At 50.6% G+C, this 22,343-nt stretch overlaps 1 protein-coding gene across 1 annotated transcript in view; it reads right to left on the bottom strand.

Annotated features, from left to right (window-relative positions):
* Positions 1-22,343, bottom strand: part of LOC142312186 (uncharacterized) — a 58,149-nt gene that overhangs the window by 19,335 nt on the left and 16,471 nt on the right. The window contains exons 3-7 of the mRNA XM_075351088.1: positions 16,078-16,224; positions 15,771-15,950; positions 15,565-15,688; positions 15,384-15,481; positions 15,096-15,186 (exon numbers count right to left, since the gene is read on the bottom strand). Coding sequence (XP_075207203.1) covers positions 15,096-15,186; positions 15,384-15,481; positions 15,565-15,688; positions 15,771-15,950; positions 16,078-16,224 — 640 coding nt within the window. The remainder of the gene's footprint in view (positions 1-15,095; positions 15,187-15,383; positions 15,482-15,564; positions 15,689-15,770; positions 15,951-16,077; positions 16,225-22,343) is intronic.

Genomic DNA, 22,343 nt, shown 5'->3' with positions numbered 1-22,343 from the left:
CACCTAGATACGGCAGATGGTTCCAATGGGTTCCCACCGGTAACCCGCTCCTCGGCTTGGATATAGACCGGAGGAGCCCCTTTTGCCCGCAGGCGCTGGCCCTGAGAAATGGTTGCCTTGGTGGTGGCGGTGTCTCCCTCACTTGGTTGGACTGTTGCCTTCTGTCGGGACTTGGCTGTTGGGAAACCCAGGAGGTTCCCTTCACTAACGAATTTGGAAAATTCACGGCGACTCCTAGCCTTGCCGGGGTCCGTAAGCCCCTGCCAGATGGTGCTGACTTCTCTTTGTGTACCTGTCCGGTATCGCCGGGCCGCCGCCCGTCCACGGTCCTTACGGCAGACTCCAATCGGTCACTCCTGCAGACGGTCACCACCGTCTGCCAACCTTGCTGTACCGCCCGGGCCACACACCCGGACGCTGTCAGTTAGTTGCTCCACTACCACTTCACTTCCTTCCACTTTCACCTCCAAAACTCAACTAACTTTTTCCCGCCTCCAGGACTGGGAACTCCTCGGTGGGCGGGACCAACCGCCTGGCCCACCCCCTGGTGTGGACATCAGCCCCTGGAGGAAGGCAAACAAGGGTTTTGTGTCTGACCTCGGTGTGCCTGCTGGGAGTGAGGGGTGTGTGGGTGTTGTTCTCTGTGGCCCCTGACTTGTCCAGGCCGCCACATTCCCCCTTAGTTAAATGCAGACCGTCCGCGGGCTGCCCGTCAATCACCGGTTTTATTTTCACCAACTGAAAAATATAAAAACCGGTAACACACATACAATTATAATAACTTCTTCCCACATCGGGAGGTACTCTTACTTAAACGTTACGGTTACGGCTTCCGCTCTCTCCCACCCAAGCAACCTGGCCCTGATGCTGCCCCTAAGCAAACAGGCAGCACCCCTTGACCCCAGTCCTGCACAAGTTGCCCGAGCGGGTTCTGTCCTTTTCAGGGGACCCAAGTCCATGGGGAACCCCTGAAACCGCCAGAGGATCGCCACCGGTTCTGGTGGTGGCTGGGCCCCAGCCTGCTCCACTGCGGGCCCTTCCTCCAATCTGCCTCTCCGGAGGCGGTAACGGTGAAAGCCACAACAAACATTATTTACATGCCACTAGTTTGTGGTTGCCCTGCTAGTTCTCGGGCCTGTTCATAAGGAGTCCCTTATGCAAAATGGTGAAGGGGGTCCCAACGGGGACCAGTTGCCGGCAACGACCGGTTTCAAGCAGGCTGACAATCAGGTGACAAATCAGATGACTTCATCGGTAGATTATTCACTTATCATTCATTTTCAAACTGCATTTTTAACACACAATGTTGGTGGTCCCAACGGGGACAAGGACAACGGTATTCCGCTGCCATCACTCCGACTCTTCTGATGAGGCGGCCCAATCTTCCGCCACCAGCATATCAAACATGCAGTGACATGCCTGCTGTGACAGGGGTGCCCGGAATCCGTTCCCACCATTGCGCGCGGTGTAATAAACTACCGGTTCTCCCACGTAGCGGAGACGTTCATTTGTCTCCTCACTTTCAAGGGTGGGCTCAGCACCGGAGCGGGAGTCACTAGAGTCACTCTCACTTGTCTCTGCGTCAGGCGGGTTTCCGCCAGCTGCCGCAGCCTCCCGGCTCCCAGTATCCAACACATCAGCCTCTTCTGCGGTAGTGTAGGGCAGTAGGTCAGGTGGGTGCACGTTGAGGCACCCCATAAGTAATGGTAAGGGCGACGCGTGAGTCGAGACTGGGCCGGGCCCTTCAGCCGCAGTGGCCGGTCCTGTTAGGACATAGGGACATGGGTCACCTGCTGGCTCCGTCACATCTATTCCCATCCCGTACATCGGGGCAGTCGCAATCAGCATCTCCACCTCATTGGTCCATTGCTCCATCATAAGGCATATCTGGTTCTGCTGGCGTTGGTTAAACTCGATTAATCTGGCCTTCATCCACTCCACGGTCCCAGGTTCGGGCACAGCGCCTGGAGCCATCCTGGCTGGGGCCTCCGATACGTCTTCACTAAGGGGCTGCGATCCTGTCGGTTCCCACAGGGGTGATTCAGGCTGGCTCCGCGTGTCTGCAGCCAGTCGGTCCGCCGAGGCGGATTGGCAGGGTGTCGCTACCGGTTGAATAGGTAGCGGGCCTAGTGGCGGGGCGGCAGCAGCTAACACGGGTAGTGGGGGAGGAGGCAGGGTGAGCGGGGATGGACCGGGTCCCTCGGCCGCGATGACCGACCCGCTAGGGGTACAGGGGCATGGGTCACTCACCCTCCCTTCCAAATCCTCTTCCACCTCACGTCTCCGCATAGCCGCCACCACGTCCGCCATGTCGGTCTCCCACTCCTCCAGGAGGAGCTGCATGTGGGCTTGCAGACGGTTGTTCAGCGGGGCGGTCCGGTCTCTCAGCCACATCGCCGGGCGCGGGGGCGTCCTTATTGGTGGTCGGACTGTGCATTTTGCAATAAAGTCTTCCAGGAACCCAGTATCGCTGCAGAGTCCTGGCGTCTCTGCTTTTATAGCCGCGGGCTACATGCGGCCAGACGCCATCAGTCCCCCTTAGTCTTTTTCCGGCTCCTCCTCTATCGGGGCGGGGCTTAGGCCTTCGCGCCTTCACTACTCGAGGAGACGCTCGAGCGGGAACTCTTCGCGCCCAAGATGGCGGCTTTTCAAATTTTCCGTCCAGACACCTCTGGCGGTCACACAAGGCGCACTTCCACCAGTCGGTAGAATCCTGTTCGTGACGCCAAGTTGTCGCGGGCGGAGGAGGGGACGCTGCGCTCTCCCACTGCTCGGGTCCGGCCGCCGCTGCTGCTCGGTGGTGGCTCGAGCGGTGGGCCGGATCCCGGGGACTCGAGCGGCGCTCCTCGCCCGTGAGTGAAAAGGGGATTTTGATGGTGGGGGTTTTGATTATTGTCCGTGACCCCACCCACGGTTGTGGCGATATTGGTGACACCACCGCTGCTCTGGACGGGGATCCCGGGAGCGGTGACAGGGAGCAGCTTTGTTGTTAGTTCTCCCCTCCGTGGGTAGGGGGTTGGTTGTCCCGGGGCCCGGTGATGGGGAAAGGATACATGGCAGGCAGGTTACGGGGCCTGGCGGGTTGCAGGGTCGCAGGGGCAGCGCTGTGCCGCACGGCACGGTGGTACTCACTCAGCCAATGATGAGGACACAGTTCTCGGTAAAACACACGGCTGGATGGACGGGTCCCACAGACGGCTGCGGTGTTGTTTTCTCCCGGCAGGTTGATGGTGACTGCCTTTCCCTGCACCTAGATACGGCAGATGGTTCCAATGGGTTCCCACCGGTAACCCGCTCCCCGGCTTGGATATAGGCCGAAGGAGCCCCTTTTGCCCGCAGGTGCTGGCCCTGAGAAACGGTTGCCTTGGCGGTGGCGGTGTCTCCCTCACTTGGTTGGACTGTTGCCTTCTGTCGGGACTTGGCTGTTGGGAAACCCAGGAGGTTCCCTTCACTAACGAATTTGGAAAATTCACGGCGACTCCTAGCCTTGCCGGGGTCCGTAAGCCCCTGCCAGATGGTGCTGACTTCTCTTTGTGTACCTGTCCGGTATCGCCGGGCCGCCGCCCGTCCACGGTCCTTAAGGCAGACTCCAATCTGTCACTCCTGCAGACGGTCACCACCGTCTGCCAACCTTGCTGTACCGCCCGGGCCACACACCCGGACGCTGTCAGTTAGTTGCTCCACTACCACTTCACTTCCTTCCACTTTCACCTCCAAAACTCAACTAACTTTTTCCCGCCTCCAGGACTATGAACTCCTCGGTGGGCGGGACCAACTGCCTGGCCCACCCTCTGGTGTGGACATCAGCCCCTGGAGGAAGGCAAACAAGGGTTTTGTGTCTGACCTTGGTGTGCCTGCTGGGAGTGTGGGGTGTGTGGGTGTTGTTCTCTGTGGCCCTTGGCTTGTCTAGGGCGCCACAGTATCATTCTGTCTCTCTCTATCTCTGTGTCTGTGTCGCGGGCGGAGGAGGGGATGCTGCGCTCTCCCACTGCTCGGGTCCGGCTGCCGCTGCGGTCTCTGCTGCTCGGTGGCTCGAGCGATGGGCCGGATCCCGGGGACCCGAGCGGCGCTCCTCGCCCGTGAGTGAAAAGGGGATTGGTTTTGGGGATTTATTGTCCGTGACGCCACCCACGGTTGTGGTGATTGAGTGAACACCACCGCTGCTCTGGACGGGGATCCCGGGAGCGGTGACAGGGAGCAGCTTTGTTGTTATTCCTCCCCTCCGTGGGTAGGGGGTTGGTTGTCCCGGGGCCCGGTGATGGGGTAGGGGTAGATGGCAGGCCGGGTGCGGGGCCTGGTGAGGTGCAGGGTCGCGGGGGCAGCGCTGTGCCGTACGGCACGGTGGTACTCACTCAGCCTGAGACGTTGACACAGTTCTCGGTAAAACACACGGCTGGAAAGACGGTTCCCACGGACGGCTGCTGTTGCTTTTCCCCGGTAGTTAACGGTGACTGTCTCTTTCCCTGCACCTAGTTCTTCTGTTGGTTGCGATGGGTTCCCACCGGTAACCCGCTCCCCGACTTGGATATGGGCCGGAGGAGCCCCTCTTTGCCCACAGGCGCTGGCCCTGAGAAACTGGTGCCTTGGCGGTGGCGGTGTCTCTCTCATACGGTTGGACTGTTGCCTTCAATCGGGACTTAGTTGTTTGGAGACCCGGAGGTCCCCTTCACTGACGGATTTGGCAAATTCACGGCGACTCCAAGCCTTGCCGGGATCCGAAAGGCCCCTGCCAATGGTGCTGGCTTCTCCTTGTGTACCGGTCCAGTACCGCCGGGCCACCACCCGTCCACGGTCCTTACGGCAACTCTGATAGGCCACTCCTGCAGACGGTCACCGCCGTCTGCTAACCTTGCTGTCTCTGTCCGGGGCACACACCCGGACCAACTTCAGGCTGCTCTTTTACTACTTTCCTCCTTCTACTTCAACCTCCACAACTACTCTGCCTGGTTTTCCCGCCTCCAGGACTGTGAACTCCTCGGTGGGTGGGGCCAACCGCCTGGCCCACCCCCTGGTGTGAACATCAGCCCCTGGAGGAAGGCAACAAGGATTTCTGGTCTAGCTTAGATGTGCCTATCCGGGGTGTAGGGTGTGGTGATGTCATTACCTGTGACCCCTGGCTTGTCCCGGGCGTCACATCTGTCTCTCTCTATCTCTGTGTCTGTCTTTCCCTTCCTCTGTCTCTCTCTATCTCTGTCTCTCTCTCTGTCTCTCTCTCTCTATCTCGGTTTCTCTCTCTCTCTGCAATATTTTGTGATTGTAAATGCGACGGTGCGGATTCCTTTAGCGGACATACATATACACACACACACACACACACACACAGACAGCTTTATATATTATATATTGTGACGATGTGGGCCCCGAGGGTATGGGGGGGCCACACGTCAGGTAGTGGGATTAAAGCACGCTGGATCAATTTGCCACTTTAACAGCCCATACGGTTTATTAACAGCTCCATAAACCATACTAGGTCACATAACGTGAAGATACTGTTCCTTGGCTTTCTCCTCAAAGACCAATACATAATATAAAGTCCACACACTGTTGGATTTCCACACAGGTGTCCCTGACCCTTGTCAGCATTCAGACACCGGTTTCAGTCCTTGTTACCTTCCTCTGAAGGTTGCTAGTGTCCTTACCAGATTCCCCCTGGCTCCAGCCAGGATTTACACATGGGCTTATACCTTCTCCAGAAGGTCTCCTGCAGAGCAAACACCGTGCTTCTGCTCTCACCCTCTGCAGCACATACACTGACAGTCTTGAGCCAGTCTCCCCTAGACTGCCCTAGACACTCTGTCCCCAGGATCAGAAACACAGGATTGCTTTAACCCTTGGAGCCACACCCACAGGTGGTAAGGAGTGTTTAATCAGCCTCACACAGCCTTTCATGACTCTGCATGTAATGCAATCCTGTGGAACCACAGGTCCCAGCCAACTTCACATTGCAGAGCACCAACGCTTCTGCAAAACATACCGGCCATTTATAATGCAGCCGGTTGATGTCTCACAATATATAATATATAAAGCTGAGTGGATGTATGTATGTATTTATCTATGTGTGTGTGTCCGCTACAGGCATCCGCACCGTCACATTTACAATCACGACATTTTGTCCAGGCACCCCACGTGACTCAGGGAACTATGTTTTCATAGGAAAATGTAACCCTGCGCTTTACAGTCACTCTCCAAAAAAACCTGCCTCCATTAAAGTCAATGGAGCTGGGAACTACAGGTCATTAATAGCAGCTGTGATTGGTTGCTATAGGAACAAAGGATATTCATAGTATAAGAAGCTTATGAGTGAGGTAATATGATTTCTGTGGAGAGACGGATAGAGAGAGAGACAGATACGCAGACAGGATAAGAGACAGACAGACAGGGAAAGAAACAGACAGTTAGACAAATAGACAGACAGGGAAAGACACAAAGACAGGGAAAGAGACAGCTAGACACAGAGACAGACACAAAGACAGACAGATGTAGAGACAGACAGACACAGACAAAGAGAGACAGAAACAGACAGGCAGAGACTGACAGAGAGATAGACAGACAGACAAAAAAAATACAGAGAGAGAGAGACAGACACAGTTACTATCCCGGGCGACGCCGGGTACTACAGCTAGCGTATATCTATGTGTAATTTTTTGGTTATTTATCCCATTCCGCTTTAAGTTAAGTTAGTCCGGTCTTTTCTCACAGGAAATGAAAAGTCAGGATAAAGGGAAACTGCTGCTATTGTACAGAAATTCACATTTGGCCAAAATTAAAAATATTATCTTCATAAACTCTTGAAATTAAGGGGAGATTTTTATTTTTTTGCCTTTTTTAAAGGGAAGCATACATCTTTCTCTTCCTTTAGGAACCCTTTTTAGGATTTATGCTTTTTATCAAACCATTATTAGAAAGTGTGTGCATTGGGTATGTCCATTGTGATCGGTTGCATCACAAATTATGCATATATACATATGGACACTGATTTGTATGCTGTGAGAAGGGCTCCTGTTTTATCACCACTGGGTTTGGTTATGTTTTGTGTAATTTCATCATTTTTTATGTTATATTGGCTGTTGATGGATAAATTGTGTGTAGGACTTAAGTTTCAGTTGGAGGGGCGGGGGAGGGGGGCACAACTTGCATTGCCTCTAGGGTGCCAACCTCCGGGGCAAGACCAGACTATATTAAATTCTGGGAATCAGATCTTGGATTTACCTATTTACCTTAAACAATGGGGAGTTATTATAAATTCTGCTAATGTTCTTTTCTCTACGTCCAGTCAAAGAATACTTTAATTTATGGTTATTGACAGTTATTCAGTGACAGCAGATTTATGTCATATGCATCAGGACTGCCCGGGCATTAGGCAATTATGGGAACAGGTTATCACATTTCTTGATGAGAGGCTGAATTTTGTTTTCACACTTGACTCTATAGCAGCGGTGGGCAATTCATTTTCCCGAATGGCCACAGAGGCTGTGACTGGTATGAAGGGCCGAACCAATAGGCTGAAATTAGTTCTACTCAATTTTAATATATTAATTATAATTATTTTATGTTAATTGTATCATTTAACATTGATTGGAAGTATGCTGACATCCGTCTATATACCATATGAGCCCAAGCCTAGCCCCTTACATGAGCCCCAAGTAGCCTCCTATATACATTATGAGCCCCACATAGCTCCCTATATACAGTATGAACCCCCATATAGCTCCCTTTATACAGTGAGCCCCGACATAGGCTCTATATATAGTATGCGCCCCAAAGCCTTCTATATACAATATGAGACCCACATATCTCCCTATATACTGGAAGAACCCCCAAATAGCCCCTTACAAGAGCCCAAAAAACGGATTTTTGTGTACTCACCGTAAAATCGTTTTCTCTTAGCCATCATTGGGGGACACAGGACCATGGGTGTTATGCTGCCTATCCATAGGAGGACACTAAGTAGATGCAAAAGCATAGCTCCTCGTCTGCAGTATACACCCCCTGGCCGGGCCAGGCAACCTCAGTTTTAGTACACAAGCAGTAGGAGAAAAATCAGTAAAAACTTCTCAACAGAGGAACATGAGAAAAGAAGAGTCATAACCAAATAAGGTACTGAGAGAACCAAGGCCCAACAGGGCAACAGGGTGGGTGCTGTGTCCCCCAATGATGGCTAAGAGAAAACGATTTTACGGTGAGTACACAAAAATCCGTTTTTCTCTGACGCCTCATTGGGGGACACAGGACCATGGGACGTCCTAAAGCAGTCAAAGGGTGGGAAAAATAAAAACAAGACAACGCAACCCAAGGACTAGGAACCAGTCCCAGACAGCCTGGAGCACCTACTGAGAGAGGTGCTCTACTGCCGTCTGCAGAATTTTCCTACCCAGATTTGCCTCAGCTGAAACCTGGGTATGGACTCTGTAATGCTTTGAAAACGTATGTAGGCTAGACCAGGTCGCAGCCTTACACACCTGTTCCACTGAAGCCTGATGCCGAATGGCCCACGAAGCGCCAACTGCTCGCGTGGAATGAGCCCGCAGCCCACTAGGAATGGGCTTGAGTTGCAAGCGGTAGACTTCCTGGATCGCAGAGCGAATCCAGCGAGCCAGAGTTGCCTTTGAAGCTGCCTGTCCCTTCTTAGGCCCCTCAGGAATGACGAACAAAGAATCCGTTTTCCTAAAGGGGGCTGTCCTGGATATGTAATATCTGAGAGCTCTGATGAGGTCTAACGAATGCAGAGACCTTTCCACTCTATGAACTGGGTGTGGACAAAAGGAAGGCAGAACAATGTCCTCGTTCAAATGAAACGGGGTAGGAACCTTTGGAAAAAAAATCCGGAAGGGGGCGCAGAACCACCTTGTCCTGGTGAAAGATTAGAAAAGGCTTGCAACAAGAGAGTGCTGCCAGCTCCGAAAAACGTCTGATGGACGTAATTGCCACCAGGAATGTTACCTTCCAGGACAGAAGAGCAAGGGAGGATTCCTTGAGAGGTTCAAAGGCAGACCTCTGGGGACCGTCCAGAACGAGATTGAGGTCCCATGGGTCCAGCGGCCGTTTGTACGGGGAAACTAGATGGGAACGCCCTGGAGGAAGGTCTTGACTTGCGTTTTTTGAGCCAGGCGGCATTGGTAGAAGATTGAGAGCGCTGAGATCTGCCCTTTAAGGGAACTGAGAGCCAACCCCGCTTGCAAGCCAGACTGTAGAAAGTCGAGAATTCTGGGGATGGCCAGAGGCATAGGCTGCACGTTAGTTTCCCTGCACCATGAAAGGAAGATTTTCCACGTACGGTGGTAAATGCGGGATGAAGCAGGCTTTCGGGCGCTGATCATGGTGGAAATAACTGCGGGGGAGAATCCCGCTCTTGTTAATACCCAGGTCTCAATGGCCATGCCGTCAGCTTCAGGGCTCTGGAGTTCTGATGGGAAATGGGCCCTTGGGTCAACAAGTCTGGGATGTCTGGAAGGCGCCACGGTACGTCTGTGAGCATTTGTACAAATTCGGCGTACCAGGCACGCCTGGGCCAGTATGGTGCTATCAGTATCACCGGGACTCCCTCTGCCTTGATCTTCCTGATTACCCGCGGCAGCAGGGGTAGAGGTGGAAATATGTAAGGCAGGCGGAAGTGGTGCCAGGAGCAGACTAGAGCATCCGCGCCGATGGACTGCGGGTCGCGTGACCTGGCTATGACCGCGGGTACCTTTGCGTTCAACCTTGAGGCCATTAGATCCACGTCTGGTGTTCCCCATCGAGTGCAGATGTGTAGAAACACTTCTGAGTGGAGAGACCATTCTCCGGCTGCCAGGCCTTGGCGACTTAGAAAGTCTGCTGCCCAGTTCTCTACTCCCGGTATGTGTACCGCTGATATCACTGACCCCGTCGAATTGGCCCAGCTGAGGATCTTGTGGGCCTCAAGATAAGCCGCTTTGCTGCGGGTGCCCCCCTGCCGATTGATATAGGCTACAGCTACAGCATTGTCCGATTGGACTTGAATCTGACGACCCGCTAGCAGAGGGCAGAACGCCCTGAGTGCGAGGAAGATCGCGCGGATTTCCAGGATGTTTATGGGTAGGGAAGACTCATGGGGCGTCCAATGTCCTTGAGCAATGTGGTGCCGGTACACTGCTCCCCAGCCTAGGAGGCTGGCGTCCGTGGTCAGGACCAGCCAGTTCACTGGGAGAAAAGATCTCCCCTCTTCGATAGGGATGAGGACCGAAGTCACCAGCGCAGTGCGTACCTGACTGAAGGCGTCAGGTGAAGATGTCTGTCCAGGGAGAAGAGGCTCTTGTCCCAGGCAGCTAGAAGGGCTAGCTCCAGTGGGCGGAGGTGTAGTTGAGCAAAGGGTACTGCTTCCATAGCCGCCACCATCCTGCCGAGTACCTTCATGCTGAATCGAATGGAGCGAGACGGAGGACGTAGAAGGCAGCATACCGCTCGTTATAGAGCGATTGCCTTGTCCAGGGGGAGGTAGATCAAGCCCCGACGGGTGTCTAGGGACATGCCCAGGAAGGTGATGGATCGTGATGGGATCGGGGATGATTTGTCTAGATTCACTAGCCACCCTAAGCTGGATAGTGTGTCCACAGTGATCTGTACGCTGGTTGAGCAGTCGCGGAAGGAGGGGGCCTTGATGAGGAGGTCGTCCAAGTAAGGGAGAACGACTACTCCCCTGGCGTGAAGGACGCTCATGGCAGCCGCCATGACTTTGGTGAAGACCCTTGGTGCAGTGGCAAGGCCGAAGGGTAGAGCTATGAATTGAAAGTGGGAGTCCTGAACTGCGAAGCGGAGGAACTTTTGGTGATCTGGGGAGATGGGTATGTGCAGGTACGTGTCCTTGATGTCTATGGAGGCGAGGAATTCCCCTTCGACCATGGATGCAATAATGGACCTTAGGGACTCCATTCTGAATCTCCGTATGTGCACATGTTTGTTCAGGTGTTTGAGGTCCAGGATGGGTCGAACTGACCCATCCTTTTTGGGGACCACAAAGAGGTTGGAATAAAAACCTCTGAACTTCTCGTCGTCCGGGACAGGTATTATCACTCCTGCTGTTTGGAGCGAGTGGATTGCTGAGAAAAAAGCTTTGCGTTGTTTTCGAGTCTTTGGGGGGTTTGAGAGAAAGAACCGACTCGGGGGTCGGGTCCGAAATTCTATGTGGTAACCGGAAGACACAAGGTCTCGCACCCATTTGTCGTCTGTGGCGGTAGCCCAGATGTGTTGAAAGAGCCGCAGTCGACCTCCTACAATGAGTGTGTCTTCCGGGGCGCCGAAGGAGTCATGAGGGGGGAAAATGTCGTGGACGAGTCTCCCTAGTCCTGAACTGTTTCAGTCTAGGCTGCCATGACGAAGTGGGTTTCGGGGAGAGCTGAGAAGGTCGGTCCCTGCGTAGTCCGCGGCTGGTGGCGGGGACAGCACGGGATGTCTACCACCTAAATGAGTTCCGAAAGGAGCGGAACGAGGACTGTGGACGTCTGGTGAAGGTCGTCCTGGACTTCAGCTGGGGGAGGGAGGTACTCTTTCCTCCCGTGGCGACAGAAATGAGCTTGTCCAGACGTTCGCCAAACAATCGGTCTGGAAAAAAGGGAAGGCCCGTGAGAAACTTCTTGGAGGCAGAGTCCACTCGCTATTGTCGGAGCCAGAGAGCTATGGTATTTGAGGCAGCAAACGCTGTGCAGGTAGCAGCGTCCATGGAGGCCTGCATGAGGTACTCCGCCGCAGCGGCAATTTGAGCTGTTACCTCTGTGAAGGTATGAGTGAACTGGGATTCCTCAAGCGAAGTGTTAAGGGATTCTGCCCAGACCGAGATCGCCTTTGCGACTCACACAGAGGCAAAGGAGGGCGAGAGGGAGGAACCCGCAGCCTCAAAAGGAGAGCGGGCGAGGTGCTCCACCTGTCTGTCTGTCGGGTCCTTGATGGAGGAACCATCGGGTAAAGACAGGAGCGTCTTTGTGGCAAGGCGGGAGATCGGGGGGGGTCGACCGAGGGCGGATCGGCCCAGCCCTTAGGGGCAGGTGAGGCAAAAGGGTACCGGGACTCCATGAGTTTTCGGTTACCGAAGCACCTGTCAGGCTTCTCCCTTTGCTTTGTGAGGATATCCTGAAACTCTGGGTGATCAGCGAAAACCTTTTGGAGTTTTCTTGCCCTTTTAAAGGAGACCGCATGATCAGTGGTAGTGGATGGGGGATCTTCCACATGCAGAGTTTGGTTGATTGCTGCTATAAGGGAGTCTATTGCAGTTTGATCATCTGGGGAGGATGAAACCAAGGAATCCTCTTGGTAAAAACAGCATTCTCCCTCCTCCAGCTCTTCAGAAGCCGTGGAGCGTGCGGGAGAGCCTGCCCTGTGTGCTCCCGAGGGAGAGCCCTGGGGGCCATGAGAGAGTGCTGGAGACACCCGGCCGTGTGCTCTTTTCCTGATCCCTGCAACCGGTGAAGCATGTGCCCGGATTACCTCAGAAGGATCCTCCATAGGGGTATCCTCAGACTGCGTTCCGTCCAGGGGCCCAGAAGGGTGTGGAGGACGACACTGCATAGCCAGAACCAAGTTCTGTGAGTTTTTCCATGGATTGTGACAGAAACTGTGCCCATTCTGGTGGGCTGAGAGCCCTAGGCGCTGGGCTGACGGTTGCGGCGGTGGTGGCGGGGGGGGGGTCTTATGGGGCTATAGGGGCACAGGAACCACAGAGAGAAGAGGTGTGTTTACGTGGTAGCTCAGCGTGGCAGGCAGTGCAGGCTGAATAGTAGACTATGTGAGCCTTAGCGCTCTTAGTGCCCTTAGAATTCTGCATGTTCCTAATAGGAGTAAGCCAGGAGGGGGAGCAATAGTCAGCAGAGCTACAAGTGAAGCAAGTACCTCACCAGAATCAGCCGATGGCCCTGCGTCCTCAGGAAGGAGTAAGCTCTGTGGAGATCTTCGCACGCTTTCCGGGGGGGGGGCCCTTATCGCGCCTGCGGGGGGCGGGGCTTAGCGCTACCAGAGCGCCAAGAATAAGTCAGTGTGCCCCCCCTGCTGTCGGTAGCAAAAAACAGCGGGAAGGGAGCTTCTGTGACATCTCCCTCCAGTCAGCACACAGCTTGTCACCGGAGGATAATCTCTGCCGGCTTTCCTGCAATCAGAGCCGAGCCGCAGCTAAAGCAAATAAACTGAACATATAAACAGTGTGAGTTCCTGAGCTCTGGGCCCTCCCCCCGCCACTGGTAAATTATCTGTGCAGGATTCTCTGCAAACAGCAAGGGACTTTCCCCCCTCCTCCAGCCAGCAAGCTAGAGAAAAAATTAACACTGTGTGTTCAGGATCCCTGGGGCTCTCCTCCTTGCAATCAGCAAGGGACTTCACCGTCTTTTCTCCCTTTGTCTGGGAAACCAGTCAGGGGGGATCTCACCTTAAACACTGCCTCAGTCCAGGCAGTGGGAATAGCAGAGTCAGCCTGCTGTGTCCAGTCACACAGTGCAATGTTCAGCTCAGAGCCTGCAAAGAGGGGCTGAGGAATTGTGCTTCTGCCCTGGGCTCTGGAAAATCGGTGTCTGTGGGACCTGTCGTCCAGTGAGATGCAGCCCAGGATCCAGCGTTGTAGGAGGGGGTACGTGGAGGCAGCACTCCGCGTTTCCGCCCGTTGATGGTATTGGGAGATAGGTCCCAAAAGGAAAACGTCACCCTCAAAAAATAACAAAACCTTGAAAGATGTGCCTCCTACAGACACTAAGCTAAAACTGAGGTTGCCTGGCCCGGCCAGGGGGTGTATACTGCAGAGGAGGAGCTATGCTTTTGCATCTACTTAGTGTCCTCCTATGGATAGGCAGCATAACACCCATGGTCCTGTGTCCCCCAATGAGGCGTCAGAGAAATAGACTTCTATATACATTATGAGCCCCACATAGCCTCCAATACACTGTATAAACCCCACACAGCCTCCTATATACAAGACTCCTACATAACCCCCTATATACCGTATGCACCCATATGCATATGAAAAACAAACACATATTCATCTCTCTCTACTTGGCTCTTACTGCACATGGAATTGTGTCTCAATCATAAAAGCGAAGCACCAACGTACGGATATATTTCTTCACATGATTTTCTACGTTGTCAGCACATTCTATCTACGATGTCATTGGGCTTTGCAGTTTAGAGATCTGGGTGGGTGAATGTCAGCATCTTCTAATTCCAGGGGTTAGAGTTGACCTCTAGGCTGCAAGCTCTCACTAAAACCAGTCTCACTCTAACAAAAGGACTTGAAATGCCCAAAGTAAAGGGGACAATCTTGGGTGGGGGGCTGGTGACCACCTAATTACGATATGGGACTACACTGCTAATAAAGCAGCCACAGCCGGTGACTGAGGAGAATTTATGACTTCTCTACATTTAGGGTACCGTCACACTAAGCGACGCAACCAGCGATCCCACCAGCGATCTGACCTGGCAGGGATCGCTGAGCGTCGCTACATGGTCGCTGGTAAGCTGTCAATCAGGCAGATCTCCACAGCGATCAGAGATCAGCCACCAGCGACCCGTGTAACGACGCTGTGCTTGGTAACCATGGTACACATCGGGTTACTAAGCAAAACGCTTTGCTTAGTTACCCGATGTGTACCATGATTACCAGCGTCCGCAGGTGCCAGAAGCCGGCTCCCTGCACACGTAGCCAGGGTACACATCGGGTTACTAAGCAAAGCGCTTTGTACAGTTACCTGTGTACCCTGGCTACGTGTGTAGGGAGCAGGCACTGGCAGCCTGAGAGCGGCGTACGCTGGTAACCAAGGTACATATCGGGTATCCAAGCAAAGCGCTTTTCTTAGTTACCCGATGTGTACCATGGTTACCAGCATCTGCAGCTGCCAGAAGCCAGGTCCCTTCACATTCAGATTGTGGGTCATTCGCTGCGAAACACAGCGATGTGTGCTTCACAGCGGGAGACCAACAAGCAAAAAATTAACCAGAACAGTGTGTAACGATCAGCGATTTCACAACATGGGCCAGGTCGCTGCTTAGTTTCACACACAGCGAGATCGCTGATGAGGTCACTGGTACGTCACAAAACCTATGACTCAGCAGCGATCTCGCTAGCGATTTTGCTATGTAAGAAGTACCCCTTAGTGGTTCCTACTCACCTGAGTTGTTATATGTAGGAATCTCCTCTTTATTCCGCTCATCACCTCTCACATATGTCTCTGTAGTATTAATATGGGTCAGATCTTCACCCTGAAACAAATATTGTGAAAGTCACAGACAGATGGAGAAGTCACATCTATGATCAGCTCTAATCCTGCCATCCCCACTGTTCTCATTACACAAGTATAAAACATATAATAATTGAGGATAAAACAAGACTTAGCACAAGATCTTCACAGCCGTCTACACATCATAGGGAGATTTCATGTCACCTTCTCTCCATCTACCTGATGATCCTGAGGAACATTGGCATCTTCTTGTTTACAGTCCTGTGGAAGAAGAGGGCGGGGACATCTCTCTGGTGTTGTCCTCTTACTGGATAGAACTGGAGGAAACACATACAGGGACTGAATTAATTCTTTACATACAGATAATTATAGGCCGTGTGTATTTAGTCTTGTCTATTACCTGGTGATATGAGGGGCTGGGGAACCGCCATCATGAAGTCCTTGTATAGATCTTTGTGTCCTTCTAAATACTCCCACTCCTCCATGGAGAAATAGACAGTGACGTCCTGACACCTTATAGGAACCTGACACACACAATGACACCGTCATCCCCTGATCCCTTCATAGCGTTACTGTATAATGTCCCAGCATTCCCAGCAGTGTCACCTCTCCAGTCAGCAGATTTATCATCTTGTAGGTGACTTCTAGGATCTTCTGGTCATTGATGTCCTCATGTATCGGGGGGTGAGGTGGAGGCCCCGTGATTGGGCTCAGGGGTCTTCCCCATTCCTCAGACACAGGGGTCTGACCTCGCTCACTAGAGGTCTTCTTCACTACTGTGTAATCCTGGTTATGGAGAGACAGTAATAAATCTCACTACAGACATTTCCAGAGTCCTCACCTCTCCAGTTCTATCCATCTGTTATTCCCATAGATAAGAATGATGTAATGTGACGTCATCACAATCTCTCACCTCTCCAGTAAGCCGGAAGAGGATCTCTAGGGTGAGGTGTAATATTCTCTCCACCATCTTATCCTTGTCCATATCCATCCTTGATGAGTCAGTCAGAATAATTCTCTTATATATATCTTCACCAAGAGGATTTGATATTGTAAGGACCTGAATAGTGGAAGCAGGGTGTTGATTATACTGGTCAACACAGAAAAAAAAAAAAAATCAGCAATGGTAATATGTCTGTTTTATGGAGTTTGATGTGCTGATTCCAAAAATATGATTAGTTTTGATCTATCATATAAAGTTTCTGAGATAACAAAATACTTCTATTACGTTATTTTTGCATTTTCAATGTATGCTGGGCCCCTGATGTGATATGCTCAAGTTGTTCAAATGGTCTTCGTGACTGCTTAAATATGAGTAAAGTGGCTATGCCACTTGCTGTTCTCATGATTTGGAGAGAATCCAAAAATCATAGTTATGACTGCTAATTTTGTTTTGTCAAACTGAAGGGTTTTCTACAAAGAACAAACATAAGATGAATTACCCTGAACATGAATCTACGATTAGGCCAGTTCCACATGCCAGTTTCTGTGCCACCGTTGTCTGGATTGATGAAAATGAAGTAGAATGTGAAGACTATGGAGCTGAAGCTACTAGGGAAGACATGGAGACCTCAAGTCAAGATGAGCATGTACCTGATGGAGCAGCCGAGCAACCAGAATGCTTTACTCAACATGAATTAAATTATTTAATCAGAGACTTTTCATTGCCAAAAGATAAAGCTGAACATCTTACATCTAGGTTAAAACAGAAGAATCGTCTTCATGATGATGTCAAAGTGTGTTATTACCAAAATAGAAGTAACACTTGAACACATTTTACATAGTTGATGGACCAATGGTGTACTGTAATAATGTGAATGGCCTCTTTGAAGAACCGAATCAAGAGTATTTTGTGTCAGATTGGCGATTGTTTATTGACTCATCCCAGAGAAGTGTGAAAGCAGTGTTGCTTCACAATGGAAATATGAAACCATCAATCCCTATTGCTCACTCATGTCATCTGAAGGAAAGTTATGAAAATCTGTCAGTTTTAGATGCTATACAATATAAGCATCATCAATAGAATATCTATGGAGATTTGAAAATGATTGGTCTGCTAATGGGAATGCAAGGAGGTTTCACAAAATATTGTTGTTTCTTGTGTTTATGGGACAGTAAAAATACAGTAGAACATTATGTTCATTGTGATTGGGGACAGAGAAACATCTATGCTCCAGGTAGCGACAATGTTCAGCATAATCCTTTAGCTGCTCCAACAAAAAGGTTTCTTCCTCCACTACATATAAAGTTGGGATTGATCAAAAACTTTGTGAAAGCCATGGCAAAGAAAAATTCACAAGGGTTCCAGTACATTTCACAGAAATTCTCCAGCATTTCACCAGCAAAACTGAAGGAAGGGGTATTTGTTGGTCCTCAGATCAGAGAGCTTATGAGAGATGATGTGTTTGAAGGAACTCTAAATGATAAGGCATTAAGATCTTGGAAAAGCTTCAAGTGGATCTATGAAAACATCTTAGGAAACAAATAAATCTCCAGAATATGTTGAAGGTGTTGAGGAACTGCTAAATGCAAACCAGTGTCTTGGATGTCGCATGTCTCTAAAAATGCACTTTTTGCATTCACATTTAGATTTATTTCCTCAAAATATTGGGGATGTAAGCGATGAACAAGGTGAGTGGTTTCACCAGGACATTAAGGTAATGGAACACAAATGAATCAATGATGGCAGATTACTGTTGGATGTTATATAGGGACAACCCTGAAAAATCGTATCAATAGTCTGATGTCAACACTTTCAATTTCTGCTCATATTTTAGTTTCTATTTTGCATGTGAAATATTTTGGTTCGATAAAAACTGTTTTGTAAGATGAAGCATTTCTTTCTGATATGTAGATTACTGTTTTCTTAATGTCACCAGTATATTTCCTATACCTTATAATAATGATGCTGCTGCATGAAAACTATACGTGCTACAGAAAAACTATATATATTTTTGAAATCAGGACAAAAAGATGAATCAGAAAAGTACAGTCACCTGCGATGATTAAAAAAAAACATTTTTTGTAGACCTGTGTTATTAACATTTTAGACAGAAAAAAAAATATGGTGCTGTTTTTTTATAAGCAATTATATTGTTTTGCTTCAGGTTTTTCTGATTATACTATATTTATGTGATGGATCAGAACAGCAGCAGGATCACAGGAGAGATGTAGGCAGATCGATGAGGCAGCAGATGGGGGGGTAGTGGCAGATGAAGGGGAGCAGTGGTGGATGTGAGAGGGCGGCGGCGACTATGAGAGGGTGGCAGATGGAGGAGCGGCGGATGGTGGTGGATGGAGGGGCGGCGGAGGATGGAAGAGGGCACAGCGGTTGCAGGAGCGGCGGAGGATGAGAGAGGGCGCAGCGGATGCAGGAGCGGCAGAGGATGGGAGAGGGCACAGTGGATGCAGGAGTGGCGGAGGATAAGGGGAGAGTTGGGAGGGTGGAAGGGGAGTGGGAGGTGAGATTGGGGACAGCTACCTTACAGGATGGATCTAGGCAGTAGGATCAAAGCAGATGGAGGAGGCAACAGATGAAAAACGCAACAGATCGGAGAGGGTGAGAGTTGGGAGAGGGGGCAGCAGATGAAGAGGATGGGAGAGAGTGGGCAGCAGATGGAGGGGGGCAGCGACTGATGGGGAAGAGCGGTGGCAGATGGAGGGGGCAGCAGAAGGAGGTGGGCAGCGGCTTATGGGGAGAGCGATGGCAGATGGAGGAACGGCAGCAGATGGAGGGGGCAGCGGCTGATGGGGGAGAACGGTGGCAGATGGAGGGGGCAGCGGCTGATGGAGGGAGGGGAGGCAGTAGGAGGGGGGGGGGAGGCAGATTGAGGGGGGAGGCAGATGGAGAGGGGGGGGCAGCGGCTGCAATAACTTACAGATGGGGCACGCACAGGGATCGCTCTCCTTAGCTTCTACGGATGGAGTGAAGCTGAGGGGAGCGGTCTCTGGCCCCAGATCCACAGTGATTGGAGAGATCGGTCACAAGGCCGATCTCTCCAATCAGAGCTGGGGGCGGGTGAAGCAGAAGTCGCCCAGCTCCAGCCAATGATCAGTGCTATAGCTGCACTGATCATGGCTGGATTTCAATGTTGCTGAAACATTATAGTGGCTGTGATTGGCTGAGTGGCGCTCGTCAGCCAATCACAGCCTCCCTAGGTCCGGGGAGGCACCACCCCTCCTGAGGTCAGGCAGAGGTCCCCTCCTCCTCGAATCTTCAGTTTTTGTAAACCCCTCGCAGTCACCGGGGCTCCGGGGCCGCGATTTCACCATGACGTACTGGGTACGTCATGGGTCCTTAAGTAACAGGGAACCATGACGTCATGGGTCACTAACGCAAATGAATAGAGAACCGGATCGCCGGAGACGTTTATTGCCGGTTCGGGGAACCGGCTGCTATTTTAACAACCGGTTCGCCCGAACCGTACAGAACCGGCTGAATCCCACCCCTGGTCACACCTCCTGCCACAGTGATAGGTACGACTCTGGTGCCAATCACCCTTATCTGTGGTATCCTCCCATTACGTCACTTCCTCTTGTTAAAATGACTGTTCCGTTCTGTAATAAAACCTTTGAGCTCCAGTTAGGGTGAATTTGCGCAATTCTGAGCCATGCTCAATAAGTGGCTTGCAAACAAGTAGAGTTTATATTTTTTTTTAAATAAAATAAAAAAAAAAATAAAATAAATAAAAAATAAAAACAGGTGTTAAAAACGATTTTAGGCCTGTAAGTATTTACCTTTCCAACCTTTTGTTGTATTTTTACTGTTTGTTTGGATAATGGAGGGCACATTTGAGGTTTCTGATATACTGTATGTACAAACAACTGAATATCGCTGGGCAGATGTGAGCATGTTGGCCATCTGGAAGCTCATATTAGAGATCTAGATGAGCAAAGTGCATCACAGAAGGCGACTAACAATCATGAGTGGAGCATACTGCTGACTGAGCAAGCAATTAGTGGATAAGATACGGAGGATGGTGAATACTTAAGAATAATTTTAAAGTGGCATGGCCTGGACGGCAATGTGAGGAGACGTGTCTGTGGAGCTCTCCTGCAAACACCCATGATAAATACCTGAACACCGCTGTTATCACTGCCTCAGCCGGCTGTCAGGAAGATAAGGTGGTGAGGACTTGTCTGGGGCGAGTCTGGTGGATGCAGAGCGGTGCCATGGTCCATCACAGGCAAAAAAGATAATGGAGGCGGGAAAGTCCCTAGCTCTCAAGATGGTGCCATGATAAGGCAGGAAGCTGAGAAAGTTAATGCAGCCTGTCAGCAGAGGATGCAGGTCGCAGCAAGGCTGGAGAAGTTTGCCTGGACTCCAGAGAAATCACGTCAGCATATAGATAACAGAGGTGAGAAAGGAGAGGAGGGGGAAGACAATGCCAGCTCTGATGAGATGGGGGATGGTGAAAAGCAGCAAGATAATACAGGAGAAGTGGAGAAAGCACATAGTGCAGAGGAGGCTCCAGAAAACCCCACTTTAAAGGACATTTTTGCAGTGGTGTCTTTTTGTAAAGAAGCTCTGACTACCCTGACAAAGCAAGTTAAGGGATTACAGGCAGAGGTTGCTGGCATTAAGAAAGACCTCAAAAAAGCAGACCTGAGAACAGGAGCTGTGGAGGAAAGAGTGGGGATAACAGAGGATCATATTACAAAACTACAAAAGTCTGAAAAAACATTTGCACAGCAGATAGCTGAAATCATGGCAAAAAAATGATGATTTAGAGAATCGCTCTAGAAGGAATAACATCTGGATTGTCGGCATCCCTGAGAAAGCGGAAGGAAGAAACCCCACTGAATATGTAGAAGACTGGCTCAGGGGGAAAATTGGTGCTAATGTCTTATCCAAGCTCTATGCCGTGGAACGTGCACACAGAGTCCCGATGCAGCCACAACCAGCAGGCAGGGGCCCTCGCACTATACTAGCCAAGCTCCTCAACTACAGGGACAGGGACACTATACTGCGAAAGGCAAGAGACATGGAGGATCTTATGATTGACGGTCAGAGAATTTCCATATACCCGGACTACTCCATTTCTGTTCAAAAGCTACGTATGACTTTTACAGGAGTAAAGAGGTGCCTGCGAGAGATTGGGGTGCAATACTCAATGATGTTCCCAGCAAAGCTAAGAGTGACGGCGTTGGAGCGGGTGCACTTTTTTACAACTCCGGAGAAAGCCATGCAGTGGTTGGACGCAAACGAAAAGCGGATCCGTTTGAAGGAATGAGCTGACTGTCTGAATCTGCAGTGTGTTGGAGAAGGCCGGCTGAGGCTCTACGACATCCTTAGGAGCTTACAGGGGACCCTTCTTGTTTTTTCTTTCTTTTCTCCCCCTTTTTTTTCCCTCCTTCACTTTGGGATTGAGGTAGTATGCAGGGGGAATGCGAAGGGTTTGATGTGAGCTTCGCAGGACATGGGGACTGCCTAATTAGGCATGGTGGTGGTGTTTACAAATTGAGATTCCAGTTTAATTACTGTTCGCCATTTTACTGTTTTATATTAGTTGAGTGGAATATGATTATACATAGAAAGGGTGGGACTGGAGAATTGTTGGAAAAGGGACGAGTTTTAAAATGTGTGTAAGAGGGGAAGGCGAGGGAGGTGGGGGGGAATTTAGTAGGGATTATGGACCAGGTTTGGAAAACCCGATGCTTCACGGGAGTACTCAAAAACAGGAAGTGGTGGGGAGCAGGAGGGGAGGGGAGCAGGGGGGGAGGGGGGAAAGGGGTAGGGTAGAGGCAGCATGGGCAGATACTACAAGGTTTGATGGATTTACTAGGTGGGATAATGGGGGATAGAATTAAGGTGTTGAGTTGGAATATTAGAGGGTTATCAGATATGTCTAGGAGAGCGGCAATAATTAAATATGTTCAAGACCAGAACCCGTCAGTAATAGGTTTACTAGAAACGCATCTAACAAAGGAGACAACGCATGTTTTAAATAGGAGATGGGTGCAGAAGGCCTATCATTCCACCTTTTCCAACTATGCAAGGGGTGTATCACTGCTGATCCATAACTCTGTGCAATATGAAGAGATAGAAGTGTATGTGGATAAAGAGGGACAGTGTGTGGCCGTCAAGTGTAAAATATTTGGCAGACTCATGTGTATAGCTGCAATATATATACCACCTCCACATATGTGCACCAAACTAAGGGAGATAAGGGAGTTCTC

The sequence above is a fragment of the Anomaloglossus baeobatrachus genome, chromosome 5 (assembly GCF_048569485.1).
Source record: "Anomaloglossus baeobatrachus isolate aAnoBae1 chromosome 5, aAnoBae1.hap1, whole genome shotgun sequence".
In the NCBI taxonomy this organism is placed as follows: domain Eukaryota; kingdom Metazoa; phylum Chordata; class Amphibia; order Anura; family Aromobatidae; genus Anomaloglossus; species Anomaloglossus baeobatrachus.
The sequence above is the reverse complement of the archived record's forward strand: the minus strand, read 5'-3'. Positions and strand labels throughout refer to the sequence as shown.